Source organism: Taudactylus pleione, unplaced genomic scaffold (genome assembly GCF_031769625.1).
Source record: "Taudactylus pleione unplaced genomic scaffold, aTauple2 ptg000302l, whole genome shotgun sequence".
Taxonomy (NCBI): Eukaryota; Metazoa; Chordata; class Amphibia; order Anura; family Myobatrachidae; genus Taudactylus; species Taudactylus pleione.
The window spans coordinates 8,155,020-8,174,184 of NW_028284703.1; the positions used below are offsets into that span (position 1 = coordinate 8,155,020).

Sequence of the window (19,165 nt, forward strand, 5' to 3'; positions counted from 1 at the left end):
CTGCTTAGTAAATAGACCCCTATAAATAAATAAAAGATAAAGCTATTCCTTTTACTGGGAATAAATGGCTCTGCTACCCACTTTTTCACTTTTATAAATTAAATGATAGTTTTATCTGCTGAACAAATGCATAGAACATGGGAAAAAAATAGTGTCCTCAGCAATAATTCACAGTGAAAGATGTTATGGAAAACTGTAGGAATAGGATAGGAACTTATGGAATGGAATGAAGATGTGTATCTATATGGACCTATAGAACTAAAACAACGGCCAGGTATGAAAGATGAAAGTATATTAACTTGGGGACTTTACATCCTACAGCGAGTGAATGTCCTGAAGATTCTCAGTACGTTTAGAATGCTCAGTGCCATGGGAAGAAGTAACATTGTATCTGTGTGTGCAGAAGTGGATGTATCTGTGTGTGCAGGAATAGATGTATCTGTGTGTGCAGGAGTGGATGTATCTGTGTGTGCAGGAATAGATGTATCTGTGTGTGCAGGAATAGATGCGATCACATTGCTGTGCTCACACTGTATTAGTAATGAGGACAATAAGCTCTTTCAGGCAATGCCCGCACTTCCTGATCCAATGAGGAGTCAGAGAGCCCCGGAGCCGCCCGGCCATTGGCCAGGACGCTGCTGCAGTTGCTGCTTGAAAGCTTTAGGAGCTGGGACCTCTGACAAACAAGCAGCATGTATAGGAGAGGAGTGCGGTGGTGGGAACTGGGGATAGTCCTGTGCCCTTCTCTACCCCAGGAGCTGCTGCTGTGATCGCAGCCCAGACATGAAGGCCAGGCTGCAGAAGCTCATCTCAGTGCATCTGGACACCGGGCAGGAGAAGGAGAATAAGGTATATATAGGGCACAGGAGGACATGTGCTTGCTAGCTGTAGGATGTATGACTTCCTTCCTGGTGCACAGTTACAGTGTTGCTAATAGGATCCGTTTACAGCAGACATGTGCAGCCTGTGGCTCTGCAACTGTAATGGAACTACACGTTACAGCATTACTTGCTGACACTTGTAGTTCCACTGTAGTTGGAGAGCCACCGATTCCCCAGGACTCATTTTGGATTTTGTTTTATCCCCTTAAACTTCCTGCTCTATACTTTACTTGCTGTTACTTTCTGCTATATGATGCTTGTGGAGCTGTGTATTTGTCAATGGGGCATTGATCTTTAGCACATATTGTAGGTCTTATGCTGTAACCTGCCACCTTTCACATAATTCTGCTTTTCCCACTTAAGTGTGATAAAACTTCCTGAAGTTGGATAACAAAAGCATTCTTCTATTCAGTGAGCCATCCTGGCAAAAGTTATTGGGAAGAGAAATAAAAGTGGGAAAAGCAGGAGCTATCAGCTTGGTGGGTGTGCTGTTATGGTGGTGTGTGTATTTGTCATGTGAGTTATGTGTCTGGTTATTTTGCTGTATCAGCCTGTGCCCTGTGGTGTGTTTTCTGCTTTTTGTTTGGTGCTTACTGCAATATTATATAATGTTACATTTCCTCTGTATTTGTGTGTCATATAACCCTCTACAATACTACTTAAACCCTAATCTAGAATTTTGTATATTTATAATAACTTGAAGAAAGTGTAACACATACTAGGGATTGTTTAACTTTTTCTAGAAGTGGAAACCTAAAATGTCATGCTATGTATTATAGTAATTCATATTTTCTTACTTTGAACTGGTTTGGATGATGTACGCGGGCTCTGATCTTATCTGTCCTGGTACTTCTCTAATGACTGCGGGTGAAATGTAATGCTGCATATCCCATCATGCCTTTCATTAGAGCAGAGGTTCCCAAACTCCGCCATTACAGTCCAGGTTTTGAGGATATCCATGTTTGAGCACAGGTGACATAATTTGTACCTCAGTCACTTTGATTTAACTGACAAAAATACAATGTTAGAGGGTTATTTTTATGGGTGCATAAGCTGCCACTTAAATATCAATCGAACCCCCCCCCCCCCCCCAAAAAAAAAAAAAGAATATCACCACAATCCAAAGAAATACGAAATAGTATACAATGTAGGAAGAGACAATTGGTAGCGCTACTAAAAAAAAAATGTGTACATATAACACAATACTTGACACATCCCTTATGCTGGCCATACACGCTACAATTATCGGGGCGATCCGCCTGATGTCGGCGGATCGCCCCGATAATTGTAGTGTGTGGGTGGGCGATCGAGGGTTAAATATTGCTCGGTTGGGCATGCCAGATTGTCCAGCATGCCTGTCTGATGCGATATCGCCCGTTAAACTGTCGGCCGCATCGGGCAGTGTATGCCCAGCCGCGGCCGACAGACAGACATTTCCTGTGTTCCTTCCTATGGGGGCGGAGCGCGGATGTCTGCCGAATACACTGTCAGAGAAATCTCAGTGTATGCCGGCGACATCTGCGGCTGGCAGCCGGCCAGATAAAATGTCTGTCGGTCTGACAGACATTTTATCTGGCCGTGTATGCCCAGCATTAGTAGTATGATGTCTAGGTGAATTGAAACACCTGGACATCATACTACTAAGGGATGTATCAAGTATTGTGTATATGTTTTTAGTAGCGCTACCAATTGTCTCTTCCTGCATTGTTTACAATTTGATTTAACCATCTAGACCAGTGGTTCTCAAACTCTGTCCTCAGGACCCCACACAGGTCATGTTTTGCAGTTGCACAGGTGTATTCATTAATTACTGACACATTTTAAAAGATCCACAGGTAGAGCTAATATCTCACTTGTGATTCTTTGAGGAGACATGGAAAACATGCACTGTTTGGGTTCCTGAGGGCAAAATTTGAGAACCTGTGATCTAGAGGATATCCTTCTTAAAACATGGATAGTAATGGAGGCGTTTGGCAAAGTCTTAATGCAGGGTTCCCAATGTTTTTATTTGTTTGCAGTCACCTGTTCTACATATAATTTTTTAGGCAATTCTGGTCAAATCCTAGGAGCCAGGTAGCTGCAATTCCACATATGTAAAAGATTTTCTATTCAGCTTCCCCCTTTCCCTATCTAGAGATCATAGGCTCTCTGTAGGGTGATCTGTTGTTACCACAGTTCTACTGGTTCTTGATTGCGACTAGTTGTTCCGGAATCGGTATGAAATATGCGGCCGGTGTGTAGATTCCCGGCAGCGGCAGCCCAAACACTGGAACAGATCCCGGCATCGGCAGCCCGACAGCGCTGGAAATCCCGATCGTTCCTAAGTAAGTATTAACTAACCTAACCTACCCCCCTAACCCTAACCCTCCCTTAGGGGTGCCTAACCCTAACCCTCTATCCCCCTAGCCTAACCCTAACCTCCCGGGGGGGTGCCTAACCCTAAGTCCCCCCCTGGGAGCCCTAAACCTAACCCTCCCCCGCGGCTGTCCGCTCGCGGAGCCCGGCATTCCTTCGATCGAGATGCCTGTCTCCCGGCGTCGAGGAAATGAGCGGCGTCTACATCTAGACGCCGGGCATTTCACCCTCGCCGGGATATGACAGTCGGGAAGCCGGCTGTTGGTATAGTGTCAGCCGGCTTCCCGATTGCATCCTATTCTCCCCTCTTGTTTTTGGCTAGGCTCTAAGTGGACATGATGAACCCCGTAAAGCTTTTTGTGAATTGGTTAATTTGCAAGTGTGGGGCTCAGCCATGCTACATCCCCATGAAACAGGATGTGCAGAACACTGTAATGTCTTGAGAAAGGAGATGGGGCTAGGCCATGAAAAGCTGAGGGACTGTGGTTAATTAATATTATTATTATTATTATTATTATTTTATTTTTATTTTTTTCTAAGCACAGTGGTTAGCATTGCTGGGTTAAAGAGTAGGGTTTTATTCAATTGTTTTGAATGCCCATAGCTGCCATCTAAAGTGATCAGGAGCTATTTGACTGCACTTATTGTGGGTTTCTGCTCGCACCCTCCAGAGGTCTTTGAGGCTTGGAGTGAGTGCTGGTAAGGCCTTAACTGCAGTCTGCCTGGCATTTAGCGCAGGAGAAGCCGATGTATGTGGCTATTCCCGTGCATTTGGTTGTGAGAATGCAGACCTAACAACCAGCACGGGGTTGGTTGTGCAAACAATTGAATAGCTCCCATCACTTTTTAGATGGGAGCTTCAGGCGCCTAAAATAATTGAATTGCCGCCTACGTGGTTTTCTGGTCAACATTTGCACTTAAAATGCCATGTTACTTGCATAACAAGAAAACTAATAAAATGAAGTATAGATAACCAATTCAATGTAAATTTTGTCCTGTTCATGGTCAAATTTCCCTGCACACTGGAAAGTGCAAACACTGTAATGAATTTAATTTTCAACCAAGCCCCTCTATCTGTGTGGAGTTTGTATGTTCTCTGCATGTTTTCATGGGTTTCCTCCCACACTCCAAAAGCATACTGCTAGGCTGATTGGGAGCAGACTGAAATGTACTTGTGTGTTTGCTTGAGAATTTAGACTGTAGGGGCCTATCCATTATCAGATGTATTTCTGAGCGATGAAAGACAAAAGATATCCCTTGAAAATTCCGGTGGCTGAACGATATCTGTCATGTACATGACAGACTTTGGCAAACGATATCGCACGACATCATTCAGGGAGTGGATTTTTTTTCGCTGCTGCTAATATCTTTTGTCGTTTACCGCATATAAACTGCACGATATTGCTAATATTGTACAGCTATATGCGATAATTGACCAACATGTTGCAGATAGATAGATATGATTTTTCGGCTGCCGGAGTGCGTTCAATCATTCTTTTATCTGCTAATGGATAGGCCCCTTTACGCTCCCGTGGGGCAATAACTGATGTGAAAGACCGATGATCTTATACAGCGATGTGTGATTAGTGGCGAATTATAAATAAACCATAATAACAATAATATAGTAGTTTTAGAAGAAAACAAACCAAACCAGCATGAACTGTCTCTTGTCCTTATGCTGGTCATGCCAAATGCAAGGCGCCAATCTGTAATAACTCAAGTGGGTATCTGCTAGTACAGTATTATAATTGTGCCCAGGTATTTTGTACAAACCTCTTATTGAAGTGTACCTCATTGTAATGACACATTTATTATTAATAATAATATTATTATTATTATTCTGTTAATCTTCATCCTACACATTCAGGTTGGAGATCTTTTCTTACTTGAAGGTTTCCTCCTTGCTGACATCAAAAATCATTAATTTTCTAGCATTTATTGGTTCCAATGACTCATACCCACTTAGACCATGCAGAGTCAAACACAAGTCGGCCATAATAGCACTTGCAAAATGTGGACGTAACCAAATGTCCGTATTCGCCTGTGTACGGCGATGTAGGCATCTCTGAGGCCAGATTGACCCTCAATGTACACTTGGTTTCATAGCTGTCATAATTGGGATGTGGTCAGTTTGCCAACTGACGGGATGCCAGCTGTTGAAATTCTGGCGTCTGAAGCCTGACCCGAAGGGGGGGGGGGGGTTAGGCACCAAGGGAGGAGGGTTAGGTTTAGACAACAAGGCAGGGGGTTTAGGCACTAACAGGGAGGGTTATTGTGCAAGACGGGAGGGTTAGGGGGAGAAGGGGGGAGGGTTACTATACTTACCCAACCCCTGTCGGGATGCCGGTGTCGGCATTTTGACAGCAGGCATCCCGAGTGCCGGTATTTAAAACCCAACCCTTCAGAATTATCAGCACTAGTTCTATTCTCTGTGATCTGCCTGGACATAGACGTGCCCAGTACTCCGCGTAGCCTGCAGTTTTATTGATGCAGCCTCTGTAAATGCCCCATTAACGCCCAGGTACGCCCTTTCAGAACCAGTAGAGAGGCAACTGAGTTGCGCGTCTCTCCGCATAGCCCGCACGCATAGTTCTGGAGCATGTGCAGTGCGAAAACACGCAAAAGCCTTCCGCAAAACGGACTCAAATTCCATTTGCGACAGCCCCTTAAAACTCAGTGGACCTAAATTTTAGACTGTTGTACTGTTCAAAAGGGCCTCATTTGGAGTACCGTAGGTCGCAAGTGGGTTAGCGTATGGATCTCTGTGCAGAAAGATATCGGCGACTGCACATGCGCCGGTTCATGCACACGGGCGGAGATTACAAGTGCGGACCAGTTGAATGGAACGTTCTTTCTATGACATCTGTGCGTCCACACGAACGCCGCATAACAGTTCGTCTTGTGGAGGTGTAAGTCGACTTCTTTGGTGGCTCTTTTGCACTCAGCATGGAGTGGATCCATGTCCAATACTAATGGAGATGGTTGCGGCTGCAGACGAAAAAATAGTGGCCAGGACGTCGTTCCATATACAGACGCATGGATGTTCGTCCTACACTGCTGGTTTCTCACATTAGCATAAGCTAGCAAGTAGGCTGCCATGGTCATATGGACAAGTGTCCGCAAATGCTTAGGACTCATAATGAGCCCCAAAGGCTCTAGCCAATTAACTAAAAATTAGTGGGTGTGTTTCTTCCATCTATTACTGAGATTTAAAGGGCACACTCACCTGGATTGCTATACAGTGTCTGCTTTATGTGGTATATAAGCAGTGGTGTGTAACTCCTGTGGTGCAGTGTTTTTGTTTAATCCTTGTAGGGCTGTGGTGCAGGGCAGGTGTTTACATTGCACAAACCTGTATTAATAATGTAAGAGCAGCTGTCCCTGAGTTCTCCCATCTCCGAGTTGTACTGAGCTGTGTGGGAGATGTCATTCTTTGCATACTGCACAGTTGAGAGAGTTTTATTTACTTTTATATGTGCAGAGCAAGAATCTGGCAATATGCACAGACACTGGCATTAACTCCTAATGGGTTCATAGGACATTCTTCTCTCAGCAGGTGTTTTCCCTTCAACTCTACTTAAGAAAAACCGTAAAGGAAATAACATGAAAATTATATAAACTGCTTTGTACCCACAAGTTGTGGTTGTCAAGGACTTTTAAATGTTGTCTATTGGTAGATTGGTTAGTAATGTGCACTTTTGTTTAAAAAATTTTGTTCGAAAGCACTGTGCATACATGCTGGGCACTAGGACCCAGAGTCTGCAGGGAGGTCTGTCTTCTAACCTGATGTGCTCTTGTCCATGTGACTGCAGCCATCTTAAGGCCCCCCATACACGGTGAGATTCAAAGTTGGTAAGATCAGTTGTACGATTTCTCTTGAAATTCTTCCCTTGAAATTCTTCATAAGATGTGGTGAAATGGTATACGATTGATCATTAAGATAAGATGCATAGAAGTGTATCGCATCGTACACTATCAGTTGAGATCTCTCTGCAAAACCATCTGACCTGCGATCCAACTAGACAACGGCGGGGACGCGCATTGGGGTCACAGAAGACTCAAAGTACAACGATCTGCAAACGATTGGTCTGTCCAGACTGTAGAAACTGCCAAAATCGTGTTAAAAATCGTCCCATGTATGGCCTGCATCAGTACTGTGTGTAGTATGACATGGTGGGAGACAGAACTATCCTACGTAGCTCCAGAGAGACATTACCAGTTGCTACATTACCAGTGTCCATGTAACAGTGAGTACGGCTGTACCTGTTATCTATTTATAAACCAACAGCACCGGGTATGTAACTGGGCTGTTAATAATAGTTTGTCATTCACTGGTGTGTGCCTATATAACATTGCAATTTCAAAGCGCAACGGAATTTGCTGCGCTATATAAGTAACGGTAAATAAATAAATTAACACCTGCACACACATCATTTCCAACATTTTTTAATGTTCTGCCCATTAATGGTGGAAAACTAGACCTTATTAACACCCTGAAAGCTTTTGAAAACCCCGATTTGGGTATCTGTTGGTTCCATAGCCTTTTCCATGAGCCAGTAAATCTTATTACTGCGACGATCCTACAGGTTCATGTTGGACTCCAATTTGAGCTGTGTTCCTGTGACCTTCAGGGTAATGTGCACTCTTGATTCCATTGCTTGGCTTCAGCCCTACATCTGTGCTCTACCAGCTACTCAACAGCCTCGAAGTACATTTTAAATTAGGGTTGGACATATACCATATCTTACAGATTCACTCCTGTATACATCATACATGTTCTGTAGCTAAGTCAATATAAGTAAATGGGGGGGGGGGGGGGGGGAAACTCTACAATTGACTTGAATGTTTAAGTTGCTATGCAACCCCCAACCTTCCCTTCCAACCTCAAATGACACCACCACTTCTCCATCCAGAGTATCCAAACAGAACTGTCCTAATCTATGGCTGGACTTTAGAGCTCCCAGGTACTTGATTAATGAATCCTGAGCTGATTCCGTCACTGATGTGTATGTAAAACCATTTTTATTTGCTGAGCATTGCTTTGTGTGGTGTGGTCATATGTACGTACATGGTAACTTAAATTACATTAATTAGAAAGACGATAAATCCGCAGTCGCTTGCAAATACGTAGTTTAATGGGATGGGATGAGTAATGGTCGCTCCCTGATCAGCTCTTTGCTGTAATGGAATATAAAGCACACAAACTAGAATATTCAGAAAATGAAACAAATGTGGGATCTCTGTGGAGTGTCACTGGAGACTGGTGCACAGGTAACTGGTTGTATTGGTATTTGTCTTGTATTGACAATGCTATTAAATCTTCCTGTTGACTCATTTCCTCATGCTGTAGAGGGAGGCAGAGATTCCCAGCTATTGGTTAGTCAGGGGGACTGAGTACACCAGGCAGGAAATGAATAAAGGAAATGTAACCTGGGATTAAGTCACTAGTCTTTGCATGCATATTTCTGTTCTTAATCAACAAATCTGCCTTGTTTTCCTGTTCCTTGTGTGACTTACATTAGAGGCACTTAGTTTAGCGTTGTATTAAAGGGTAACTTCATAATATCTTTTGCCCGGCAAACCACCAGAACGCTGGCGTAGCAATGCCAGTGGCCCGGGTTTAGTTAGGACTCTCCCCCTGAATTTCTTGACATTGGAAACCCCACATTTCTGATTGCTGGGGCAGAGAGTATGTTGAGTAAAAATAATGTTTATGTTGGGTGTGGTATAAAAGAAAAGCCTATAAGTGGAATGGCTGGCATAGGTTGGACACACCTCCTCGTGCATGCCACTTTGTGATTGGCTGCAATGGGCATGGTTGGGGGGATGCTCTTATCCCATGGGGTCCAGTTGCCTGCGAACATCTTGTCTTTCTGTCGGCTACGCGTTTCACACTGTATTCCCATGACACTTTTTACAATTGGCAAATAGTCCTCTCTGAATACGTGTGTGTGTGTGTGTGTGTGTGTGTGTTAAAGGGCTTCATCATAGTGAACACCTCAGTCTGGTGGTCACTTTGTAGGGCACTACAGCAATATGGAAAATGTTGCACACAGGGCAAAGATTCTGTGGCCAGTGGTCTCCTCCCTGCACTCAATATTTATTTGTTTGCTATAAAGACTGCAATTGAAGTTTCTGACAGTGAAATATCTGTTATTGTGTGTTTTTTGGCATAGCTGGCCTGGTTGTGTCTTGTACCAGATGCTATTTGTGCTAGTGAGCAGTCTGACCCTGGAATTCTGTACAGTTTGTATTAGCAGAGAATAACTGAGTGCGCCTGGGCACGTGACCTATTGGCAGGGAAGAACACTGGGGTCCGTAATGTGATAGATGGTAGGATATATAGTAAATATGTATTTTTAAGTACAGACATTACACTGGGCCCTGGTATTACAAAATGCTATGTGGGTTGCACAGCAGAGATGCTGTTTGGTGGTTAGTTTACACGTGGTACAGCTTAATCAGGTGTTTGGTTTATTTAATAATGTAGAACAACAAGGTGGCATAGAGACATAGGGATGAACAGGTACTATGTAACAATGCTGAAGCAGCCTGGAGGTTAAAGGTATTGCTGGGCGTTTTAGTTTGCCGGGGCGACAGGGTGGTGTATGCCACGGTTATTGGCGCTATGCCCCTTAGTAATAGCAGTGGTGGTATTGGGTACTTGTGGTACTCTGTAGGGCTCTTATAGCTATGAGTCTCAGAGGGTACGTCTAGTCTCCTGGAACGCTGAGGAGGAATGATGCGCCAACAGGGTGTGCAATGTGCAGTAGCGCATGTTGGAGGTCGGGCCTCCTGCTGAGACGCTGTGGGTCCTGGAAACCGCCAGCTTTGCTGCTTTTTTGGATGTGAGGCAACACCTAGTGTCACGCATCCAACATGTTGCAGCCTTTTAAATCCTTGAAAACCTCACAACGAAAGTGTGTGTGTGGTTTTTTTTTAATTAAAGCAATTTGACAAGAGTCAAAATTAGTTGAGAGATTCCAGGGAGAAAGAGAGGCACATGTTCGTTCTGTCTGCATATCTACATAAAAGATCTTTTGCGTTTTATTTTCTCACATTTTTTTATTAGCCTGTAATTGTAGAACGTAAACCATGCAGCAAAACATTAAAAACAAATAGAGAGGCACCTTTCTGGATTAAGTTTCTAAAAATCTATAATCCGGCACTGAAATATAGTTGGGTGGCCTGGTCTGGATTTTTTTTTTTTATTATTTATTTTCTTTCTAGCAATTTGTCTCCCTGTTACCAGGAGACACCAGCAGAAAATGAACCGTACACAAAGTCTAGAAGATTTGATCTGTTTATATTGCACGTGTATTTTTAGCAGCTTCAAATGCGCGGATTGTACGACTTGATGAGCTGGCTGCATTAGCCCAACACTGAGACTGCAGCTACTTTGAGGCAGTGGGGTGTAACAAATATATGTATTATGTAAATGCAGTCTCACAATGTAAACATGTAATATACATAAAACTTCTGAATATCTGGCTTCTGCAGCCGATTTATTTGCAAGCAATGTATTTATTTATAGTACCTACAAGTAGATTAAGTAGGTTTCCCTTCATATGTATGTTACTGAATTAAAAGAAATGAGTCCAAATATTGATTTCCACTTGTGCAACACCCCCACAATGTAATATATATACAGTCAGGGGGAGGCAATCGGGAAGCCGACTGCCTATATACCGGCAGCTGGCTTCCTGACTGTCTTATCCCGGCAAGGGTGAAATGCCGGGCGTCTAGATGTAGACGCACGCATTTCGTCGACGCAGGGAGACTGGTGCCCGGCATCACGATCGTAGTGATGCTGGGGGCCGCGAGCGGACAGCCATGGGGGGGAGGGTTAGGTTTAGGGCTCCCGGGGGGGACGGAGGGTTAGGGTTAGGCTAGGGGGAGGGAGGGTTAGGCACCCCCGGGGGGGACTTAGGGTTAGGCACCCCCTCGGGGGACTTAGGTTTGGCAGCGGGGAAGGGGGTGGTTAGGGTTAGGCACTTGGGGGGGGGGGGGAAGTTAGGGTTACTTTTTAAGGGGCCAAAAGTAATGGGACAAACTAAACAATCCTAAATCTAACTTTCACTTTTTAATACTTTGTTGCAAATCCTTTGCAGGCAATTACAGCCTGAAGTCTTGGGACGCATAGACATCACCAGACGCTGGGTTTCATCCCTGGTGATGCTCTGCCAGGCCTCTACTGCAAATGTCTTCAGTTCTTCAGTTCCTGCTTGTTCTTGGGGCATTTTCCCTTCAGTTTTGTCTTCATCAAGTGAAATGCATGCTCAATCGGATTCAGGTCAGGGGATTGACTTGGCCATTGCATAACATTCCACTTTTTAGCCTTAAAAAACTCTTTGGTTGCTTTTGCAGCATGCTTCGGGTCATTGTCAATCTGCACTGTGAAGCGTGGTCCAATGAGTTCTGAAGCATTTGACTGAATATGAGCATATAATATTGCCCGAAACACTTCAGAATTAATTCTGCTGCTTTTGTCAGCAGTCACATCATCAATAAATATAAGGGAACCAGTTCCATTGGCAGCCATACATGCCCACGCCATGACACTACCACCACCATGCTTCACTGATGAGGTGGTATGTTTTGGATCATGAGCCGTTCCTTTCCTTCTCCATACTCTTCTCTTCCCATCACTCTGGTACAAGTTGATCTTTGTCTCATCAGTCCATAGGCTGTTGTTCCAGAACTGTAATGGCTTTTTTTAGATGTTGTTTGGCAAACTTTAATCTGGTCTTCCTATTTTTGTGGCTCACCAATGGTTTACATCTTGTGTTGAACTCTCTATATTCACTCTTGTGAAGTCTTCTCTTGATTGTTGACTTTGACACATATACACCTACCTTCTGGAGAGTGTTCTTGATTTGGCCAACTGTTGTGAAGGGGGTTTTTCTTCACCAGGGAAATAATTCTTCTGTCATCCACCACAGTTGTTTTCCGTGGTCTTCCGGGTCTTTTGGTGTTGCTGAGCTCTCTGGAACATTCTTAAAAAGAAAGAATGCACCGAACAGTTGATTTGGCCACACCTAATGTTTTTGCTATCTCTCTGATGGGTTTGTTTTGATTTTTCAGCCTAATGATGGCTTGCTTCACTGATAGTGACAGCTCTTTGGATCTCATATTGAGAGTCGACAGCAACTGATTCCAAATGCAAATGTCACACCTAGAATCAACTCCAGACCTTTTACCTGCTTAATTGATAATGAAATAATGAGGGAATAACCCACACCTGTCCATGAAATGGCTTTTGAGTTGATAGTCCCTTTACTTTTTCACTTTTAGGAAGGGTGTATTTTTACTAGATATAGCAGGTCAGCCAGGTGGTTGAGATTTACCCATTTTTTTTTTTTTTTTTTTATGCTGTGGGCATCTCTGCCTGAAGCAGTTTTAAACCATTGATAGAAAGCCAGGTGTCCTTCAGGTGCCATCCTCTAGCCATAAAAGGCCACAAACACACCGTTTCATTTCACTTATACAGTAAAACAATATACGTTTAATCTAAGACCACATTCTGTGGGAACATATCGGAAGGTGGTTTAAACAAGTGTTACAAACAAATCTGATAAATTAGGGAGGCCGTCTGGTGGAGACTGCCTGTGGGTTATCCTGACACAGCTTAGATCACATCGCAACATGTGTCCCCAAGCCACTCCCAAAAGATCGTAATATCGCGTATAGTGTTTTTTTTTCTTTGGAGATATTTTTGTGGTGGTGTTTGTTTGTTTTTGGCTTGACTGAGAAAATTAAACCTTTTGATGGTTCAATGTACACAAACTTTGTCTAAGGCACCAATTATTACAAATATTGTATAAAATTACCTTCATGCTGTGTGTGTATATTGCACATAAATGCATTGTGTGTGTATATTTGGGTCCCATACCCACGATATTTCATTATGATATACAAATATTCTAAAATACGGAATATTTAGTTATCCCAAATACCCCTGGTCCCAAGCATTTTGGATATGGGAGACTCAACCTGTAGTAGTACAAGTAGTCTCATCATGAATACTTTGGAATATTTATTATATGGAGAATCCATCTATTCTTGGATTTTTCCTGGTGGGGAGGAGGTAATAGGCTATTCTAATAATGAGTATGTGTAGGGTGTGTGTGTGTGTGTTTTTTTTTTTTTTTTTAAATGTTCCAGGAGTAGATATTAAAATTAAGCAGAAAATTGGTGAGTCCATCTTGCCTTTGTCTCCTCCTAACACTAATCATTCTTGATTGCTGCTCTTGGACGTATTTAAGAAAGAACAAGACTAAAGGTGCCTATCCACTAGACGATTGAAATGAGCGATTGAATGATAACGATATCGTTTGATAATTGTTTGAATATCATTTGCAGATTGTTTAAAAAAATTGGTCTACAAGACCTCTATCATCGTGCAAACATGCTGGTCAACCTGACAATAACGTCAGGTTCAGCATGTTTGCAGATGATTGTGTTTACACTGAACGACTGCTCATTCAGTGTACGCACATCACAGACTGACTAACGACTGCACGATTACAATTTCGTAATCGTGCAGTCTTTTGCCTGTCTTTTAGTAGATATCTTAATACATAGGAAAAAAAAATCCTACAATTCTAATTCAACCCCAAAGGTCTCAGCTTCTTTCACGTCTTCGCTGAAGTCTCAGGATACTGTGGGATTTTATTATTTCTTTTGGAATGTAGAATGGTGTCCTTTTCTGATGGTGCTGGGCGTAATGCCCATCTGAAGTTACAAATCTTGCCATTCTGCGAGTGAATATTTCTGCATAATCATTGCAGTGTAAGAAGCCTTCAAGACGACTTTGCTAAAGATTCTGGTTCAGTCATGTGCCAGCAGGCCAGGTTGCAGGATGTATTGGGAAGCTGCCGAACATGGCTATAGTATCGCCGCCCTCTATTGTCAGGAGTCTGTATTGCAGCACCTTTGCAGCTTGCACTGAGAGAACCTCTCTCAGCTTCTAGTGTAAGCCGTCTAACTAACCTCTCTTTTTTCTCTCCTGCAAACTCTTTAATAACCATTTTTACATTACTAAACCATAAGCATAAATGCCTGTATTAATTTTTCCGTGGTTTCCAGCTGTGATCATGTTTTCGTGTCTTACAGGCAATCCCCACAATATGGGAAGCTGACTGACTGACTTGCCATAAACTGCGTAGTGTTTTTCTCTGATCTCCCATGTTTGCAGTGTGCTGTTCTGCTGAGTTACTAAGATAATAACCAGGGAAAAAACTTTTTGTTATATAATCCTTAAATAATCTGCTTCAGTCATGTGGAGTGCATTAGCTGCAAATTGGAGTTCGCTAATGAAAGCCTAAATGGTGTCGGTCTGTAATCTCTTGGTAGCTATGATCTGAAAATGGTAACTGTTCCTTCACCTGAAAGAGGCAACAACAAGGAAATTATATGAATACGGGTTATTGCAACAGTTTTCAGCACTTCAGTGATTGATGGGTAAAGATCTGGTGTCCTATACAGGACTATATAAAACGTGTCATTAGCATTAGTAGAATAATCCAGGTAAAAATAACTAATGTATCATAATTAGGAGAAATCCTCCTCTCATAAATTCTTAAAGGGCTTGTACTTGCCGGCCTTGAAAATGCTAGTGTAGCATAACCTTGTGTGTTGCAAGGCCGGTGTGTAATAGCCTAGGGGTGGGCAACGCGAGGCTCTCCAGCTACTGTGGAACTACACGGTCCAGCATGCTCTGCCATAGATTTGCTGTTAAGATATAGTAAAACTGTGGCAGGGCATGCTGGGACATGTGGTTCCACAGCAGCTGAAGTGCCACACATTGTCTACCTCTGATTTAAAAAAAAAAAAAAAAAAGTTGCGGGTGTCTGGCAAGTTGCGAGTCGCCGCATATAATAGACTGCGGATTTCACTTATCAGCAAAACCTGTCCTGTTTTAAAAGAATAAATAAAAATACGTTTTTAATTGCAGCCGCTGTCCCAATATTTTCCTGTCTTCCCTCATGGCACATGTTGTTTGGTTTTTAAAGTTGAGAGGTGCCTCTGGCCAGCAAGATGGCTGCATATCGCTTGGCGTCCACATCAGATTGCATTGGAAATGTCTTGTGTGACTGCAGCAGTGTACTATGTGCTTAAATAGAACTCCATTGTATGTCATTGTGCATTAAAACTTCTGAATGCCGCAGGCATTGTCGATTGGCTGCACTGTGCGCGTGTCATGGGTTTTGAGACTGTGTCAATTGGTTTTAAAATTACACGCATGCATACAAGGCCTTGGGGATTGTTTAGGGGAGATGCCGGTGTAGGCTGAAATTACTGTGACTCTTGGCACAATTGATCACTTTGAAAGGTTCCAATATTTTATGATTGCTGCAATTCTTAACTTCTAATATTCTTGGGCTGCCTCCTACACCCCACTGGTGTCTCTGTTGCTGTCTAGCTGGATGAAGGCAGTTCCAGGCTACCATTTACATTCGGTGCCCTTATGTTAGAATCTGTTGCTGGCAATGATGGAGACTGGTGCTGGTACAAATGAGTGGCTGCTCTGCACCCAAGATCACTTCCATAATAAACGCTGTATGGAAGGGGTGCACTTTATTTCTTTTTCATATGTGCCAGACTTGAAAACCAACTACCTGCTTTTGTAGAGCCATAAAGTGTCTGTTTAATACGACAAGATAAAATCTGAGATTGGCATTTGCTTAAAGGTTACCTAACTGATGAGCTAGATGCACGTCCCTACTACTTCTTTTTTTTTTTTTTTTTTAAGTTTAATAGATCAAAAAAAAAAATGCGGAAGAGAAAATTATGTACTTTTATATGGTGGTTTTTTTTTTTTTTTTATATTTCCCTTTCTGACTCATTAGCTCACATACTATTTACTGTGCACTTAAGGGCAAATAAACCTATAGCAACTATTTAAACTAATGATGATAAACAGTGTGCAATTATAATAGCATGTCCTATATCTCAGAGTCTTCAGATTTTGAAGGATAAAAATTGACCTGATAACTGTCGCTTAACCAGTGACCTTAATTCACAGATTTCCGGAACTTTGTTGTTCTCGAAGTTCTCCCCTTTATTTAATTTATTTTATTTATTTATTTATTTTTATCTGCAATGTTGGTTGCAGTCCCCCGTGAGCTGCAGCATGGCTGAAGTTTTGCTGGCATTTGGGGGGGGGGGGGCTGCAGGGAGCCTTCCAGAAAATGGGGCTGCTTTGGTCCCTGTTCTCTGGGCATGCAAAGCCAGTGGCTGTGCTCTTGGAAGCAGCAGTTTGGTATTGCCAAACATGCAGAATAACCCGAAGGTTACTCAGATGTCCAATGGCCGCCAGATGCTCATGCAGAGGATCTGATGCTGCATATTCTGACGCAGTGATTGGATCGCACAAGCCGGAGGTGGGTGTCCTTTAACACAAGACGCCTTTTGCGTCTTTTTTGCATATTTTTAGCGCAGCAGAGGTGCCTTTAGTGTACATCTGTGAATCGGGCCCTGCAGTATATCTGAGAACGGATGATTAAAAAGTCAGTGACCCATTTCCCTTCCTAGACTATTAAAGGAAGAGATCAACTTCATTCGTGTGTGTGTGTGTGTGTTATTATTTCCCTACCATTTTTGTTGTGACCCGCTGTCGCTGTAATATTACACATACATACTATATTCTGATGATAAACTTGATTTTATTAGATTGTAAACTGTATTTATTTAGCAAGCCAATGAAACTCTGCACCCTCTTGTTACAATAAGGTAAAGTGCTGCCAGACACGGTTCATGCCTCTGTTTCCTGAGTCGTGTTATAACGCTTTCACTTTGTGAAAGTTTCTTTTCAATTCTATGCAGGATCTGCTGTGAATAAGTTGCTGGATCAACGCATTCTCCTCCCCGCTCAGACTGGGATGTCTCTTACCCAGAGAGTGACATCATGCTGGCTGCAGGCTGTGGGAAGTGATCCTCCAGCTGCAGAATGGGGCTCCCTGCTGCCCTGACAGAGCCAGCTCCCCGGCTCCAGGCAGGTTCCAATCAGCTTCCTGCCGGAGTTCCTAGTATGTGATGTGGACTGTGGAGGAGACTAACTTGCCGTCGCAGCTGAGACATGTCACCTTTATTTAGCTGGGTGGCTAAGGTAAGAATGATGGAGTTTTAGTGCATTTCTGAAGGTGCTTTTGGTGTGATGACCTCCTGCAGTTGGGGCTTAGTCAGACAGGAGAGCTCACTATTAGTCATGAGAAAAACATGTAGACCAGTTTCTTTTTCTGAGTGTAAAACCCATTCCCAAACTCCGCCACTGCAGTCCACATTTTAAGGCTACCCTTGCTTGAGCACAGGTGACTTAATTAGAACCTCAGTCAATTTGATTTAACCATCTGGACTCGAGCATGGATATCCTTAAAACCTGGACTGTAATGGCAGGGTTTGGGAACCTCTGCCTTGGCTAATAACACTTACTGCAAGTGTTCAGAGTAGTTTGTACTTTGCTGCAAGTATCTATTTCGTGATGTTCCATTGTAAATCCAATACCCCCCCATCCCACTGTAAATCAAATACCCCCCTCCTAATGGTTATAATGTGTGTTTTCGCTCTTGGGAAGACGTGTTCGGTAAGCAGCATGTAACAGGCTTTACTAATGTATTACATTTCTCTCCATGCTGCCTGTATAGGAAGCAGTGGCACAGGAGACCCGCACAGTGTGTTTTGGCTACTGTGTAATCTCCGCTGTAAAAAGTGAACATCACACAAGTGTGAACCCTCAGAGCTAGCTGCTGGCTGAGATGTAACAGACAACTGGCACTTAGTGCACATTGCCGAATCTGTCAGTGATCTACCTTTCCTTTCCCTTCTGTTTGCTCGCTGCGTTATTGGTTACACAGAAATCCATTCTTAACATGATGAAACTTGCATCAGGTTCTCAGCTAGTGTGTTTCCACAGGGAATCCTCCCAGGGGGAAAAACACACCTGGATAGCAACATTTAAATGTTATACTAAATATTTACTGAGTACTGTTGCAATTGTGCATTTCAGCTGTATAAACCTCTTATTTGCAAGCGTAATTACATATTCTGTAAACAAATACTGACAAGTTATTTACAAAGCACCATCTTCTATAAAGTGTGTGTTGGTGGCCATGTTTTCAGTTAAAAGGAGCAGAACACTTCTCCTTTTTTAATAACTTTTTTTTTAATACTTCCCACTGATACTGCACTTCCTATAACATGGCAGACGTAAAGCACCAGCTTACCTGGGAATACATACGGCTCTCCCTGATCAACCCAATCCCCAGCCGGTTGGGTTACGCAGTGCTGTCATATTTGTGCCCACAAGCAGGTGACTACTTTACAAATGTACAAAAGACACTATGCATTGTGGTTGCCTCCCATTGTTTGCCAGAACTGGCTCCTATCATGTTCTAATATTTTTTTGCCTAATTACCTGCATAATGGTTTTGTCCTGCACAGATCTGAAAGTCGCTACAATATGAGCTAGATCTCGTGTTTGCACTTCATTTCCTCCTGCACACTCTGCTGCTCAAGCTCAAAGGCCAGTGTGTACAATACAGTACATGCAGAAGTGATTATCTCTGCACTTCTGCTGCATAGTAATGGACGAAACCACAAGGTGTCATTAATTATAAATGTTTAATTTCACTGGTGTGTTTTTTTTTTGTGTGTGTAGCTCTTATGCCTAGAGAAAAGTTGCGAACTGAGCAATGGCTATTATTGCACTGTGTGGTTTTTTTATATTGCTGGTTTATGTTGGACACCTGAAGTACACTGTGCGCCGTATCCAATTAGACTCGGTAAAGCGAAAACTTTACATCGGAGAAGTTATCACACACTTCGGGACTTTTGATGCAATAATTTCGCGTCTATTGTCTATGCACGCTCCAATTATTCGCACTATCCTGTTACAATAGACGCGAAACTGCATTCGTACGAAAGTCTAA

The 19,165-nt window shown here is 42.9% G+C and overlaps 1 protein-coding gene across 6 annotated transcripts in view; it reads left to right on the forward strand.

Moving 5' to 3' along the window:
- Positions 1–19,165, forward strand: part of TBC1D1 (TBC1 domain family member 1) — a 257,909-nt gene that overhangs the window by 85,236 nt on the left and 153,508 nt on the right. For 2 of the 6 annotated variants that reach the window (XM_088482975.1, XM_088482977.1), the window contains exon 1: positions 701–849. The exons of 3 other annotated variants lie outside the window; for them this stretch is intronic. In XM_088482975.1, coding sequence (XP_088339101.1) covers positions 784–849 — 66 coding nt within the window. In that variant the 5' untranslated portion in view covers positions 701–783. Of the gene's footprint in view, positions 1–700; positions 850–17,237; positions 17,347–19,165 lie in introns of those variants that run through there. One more of the 6 variants, XM_088482976.1, reaches the window with a different exon arrangement.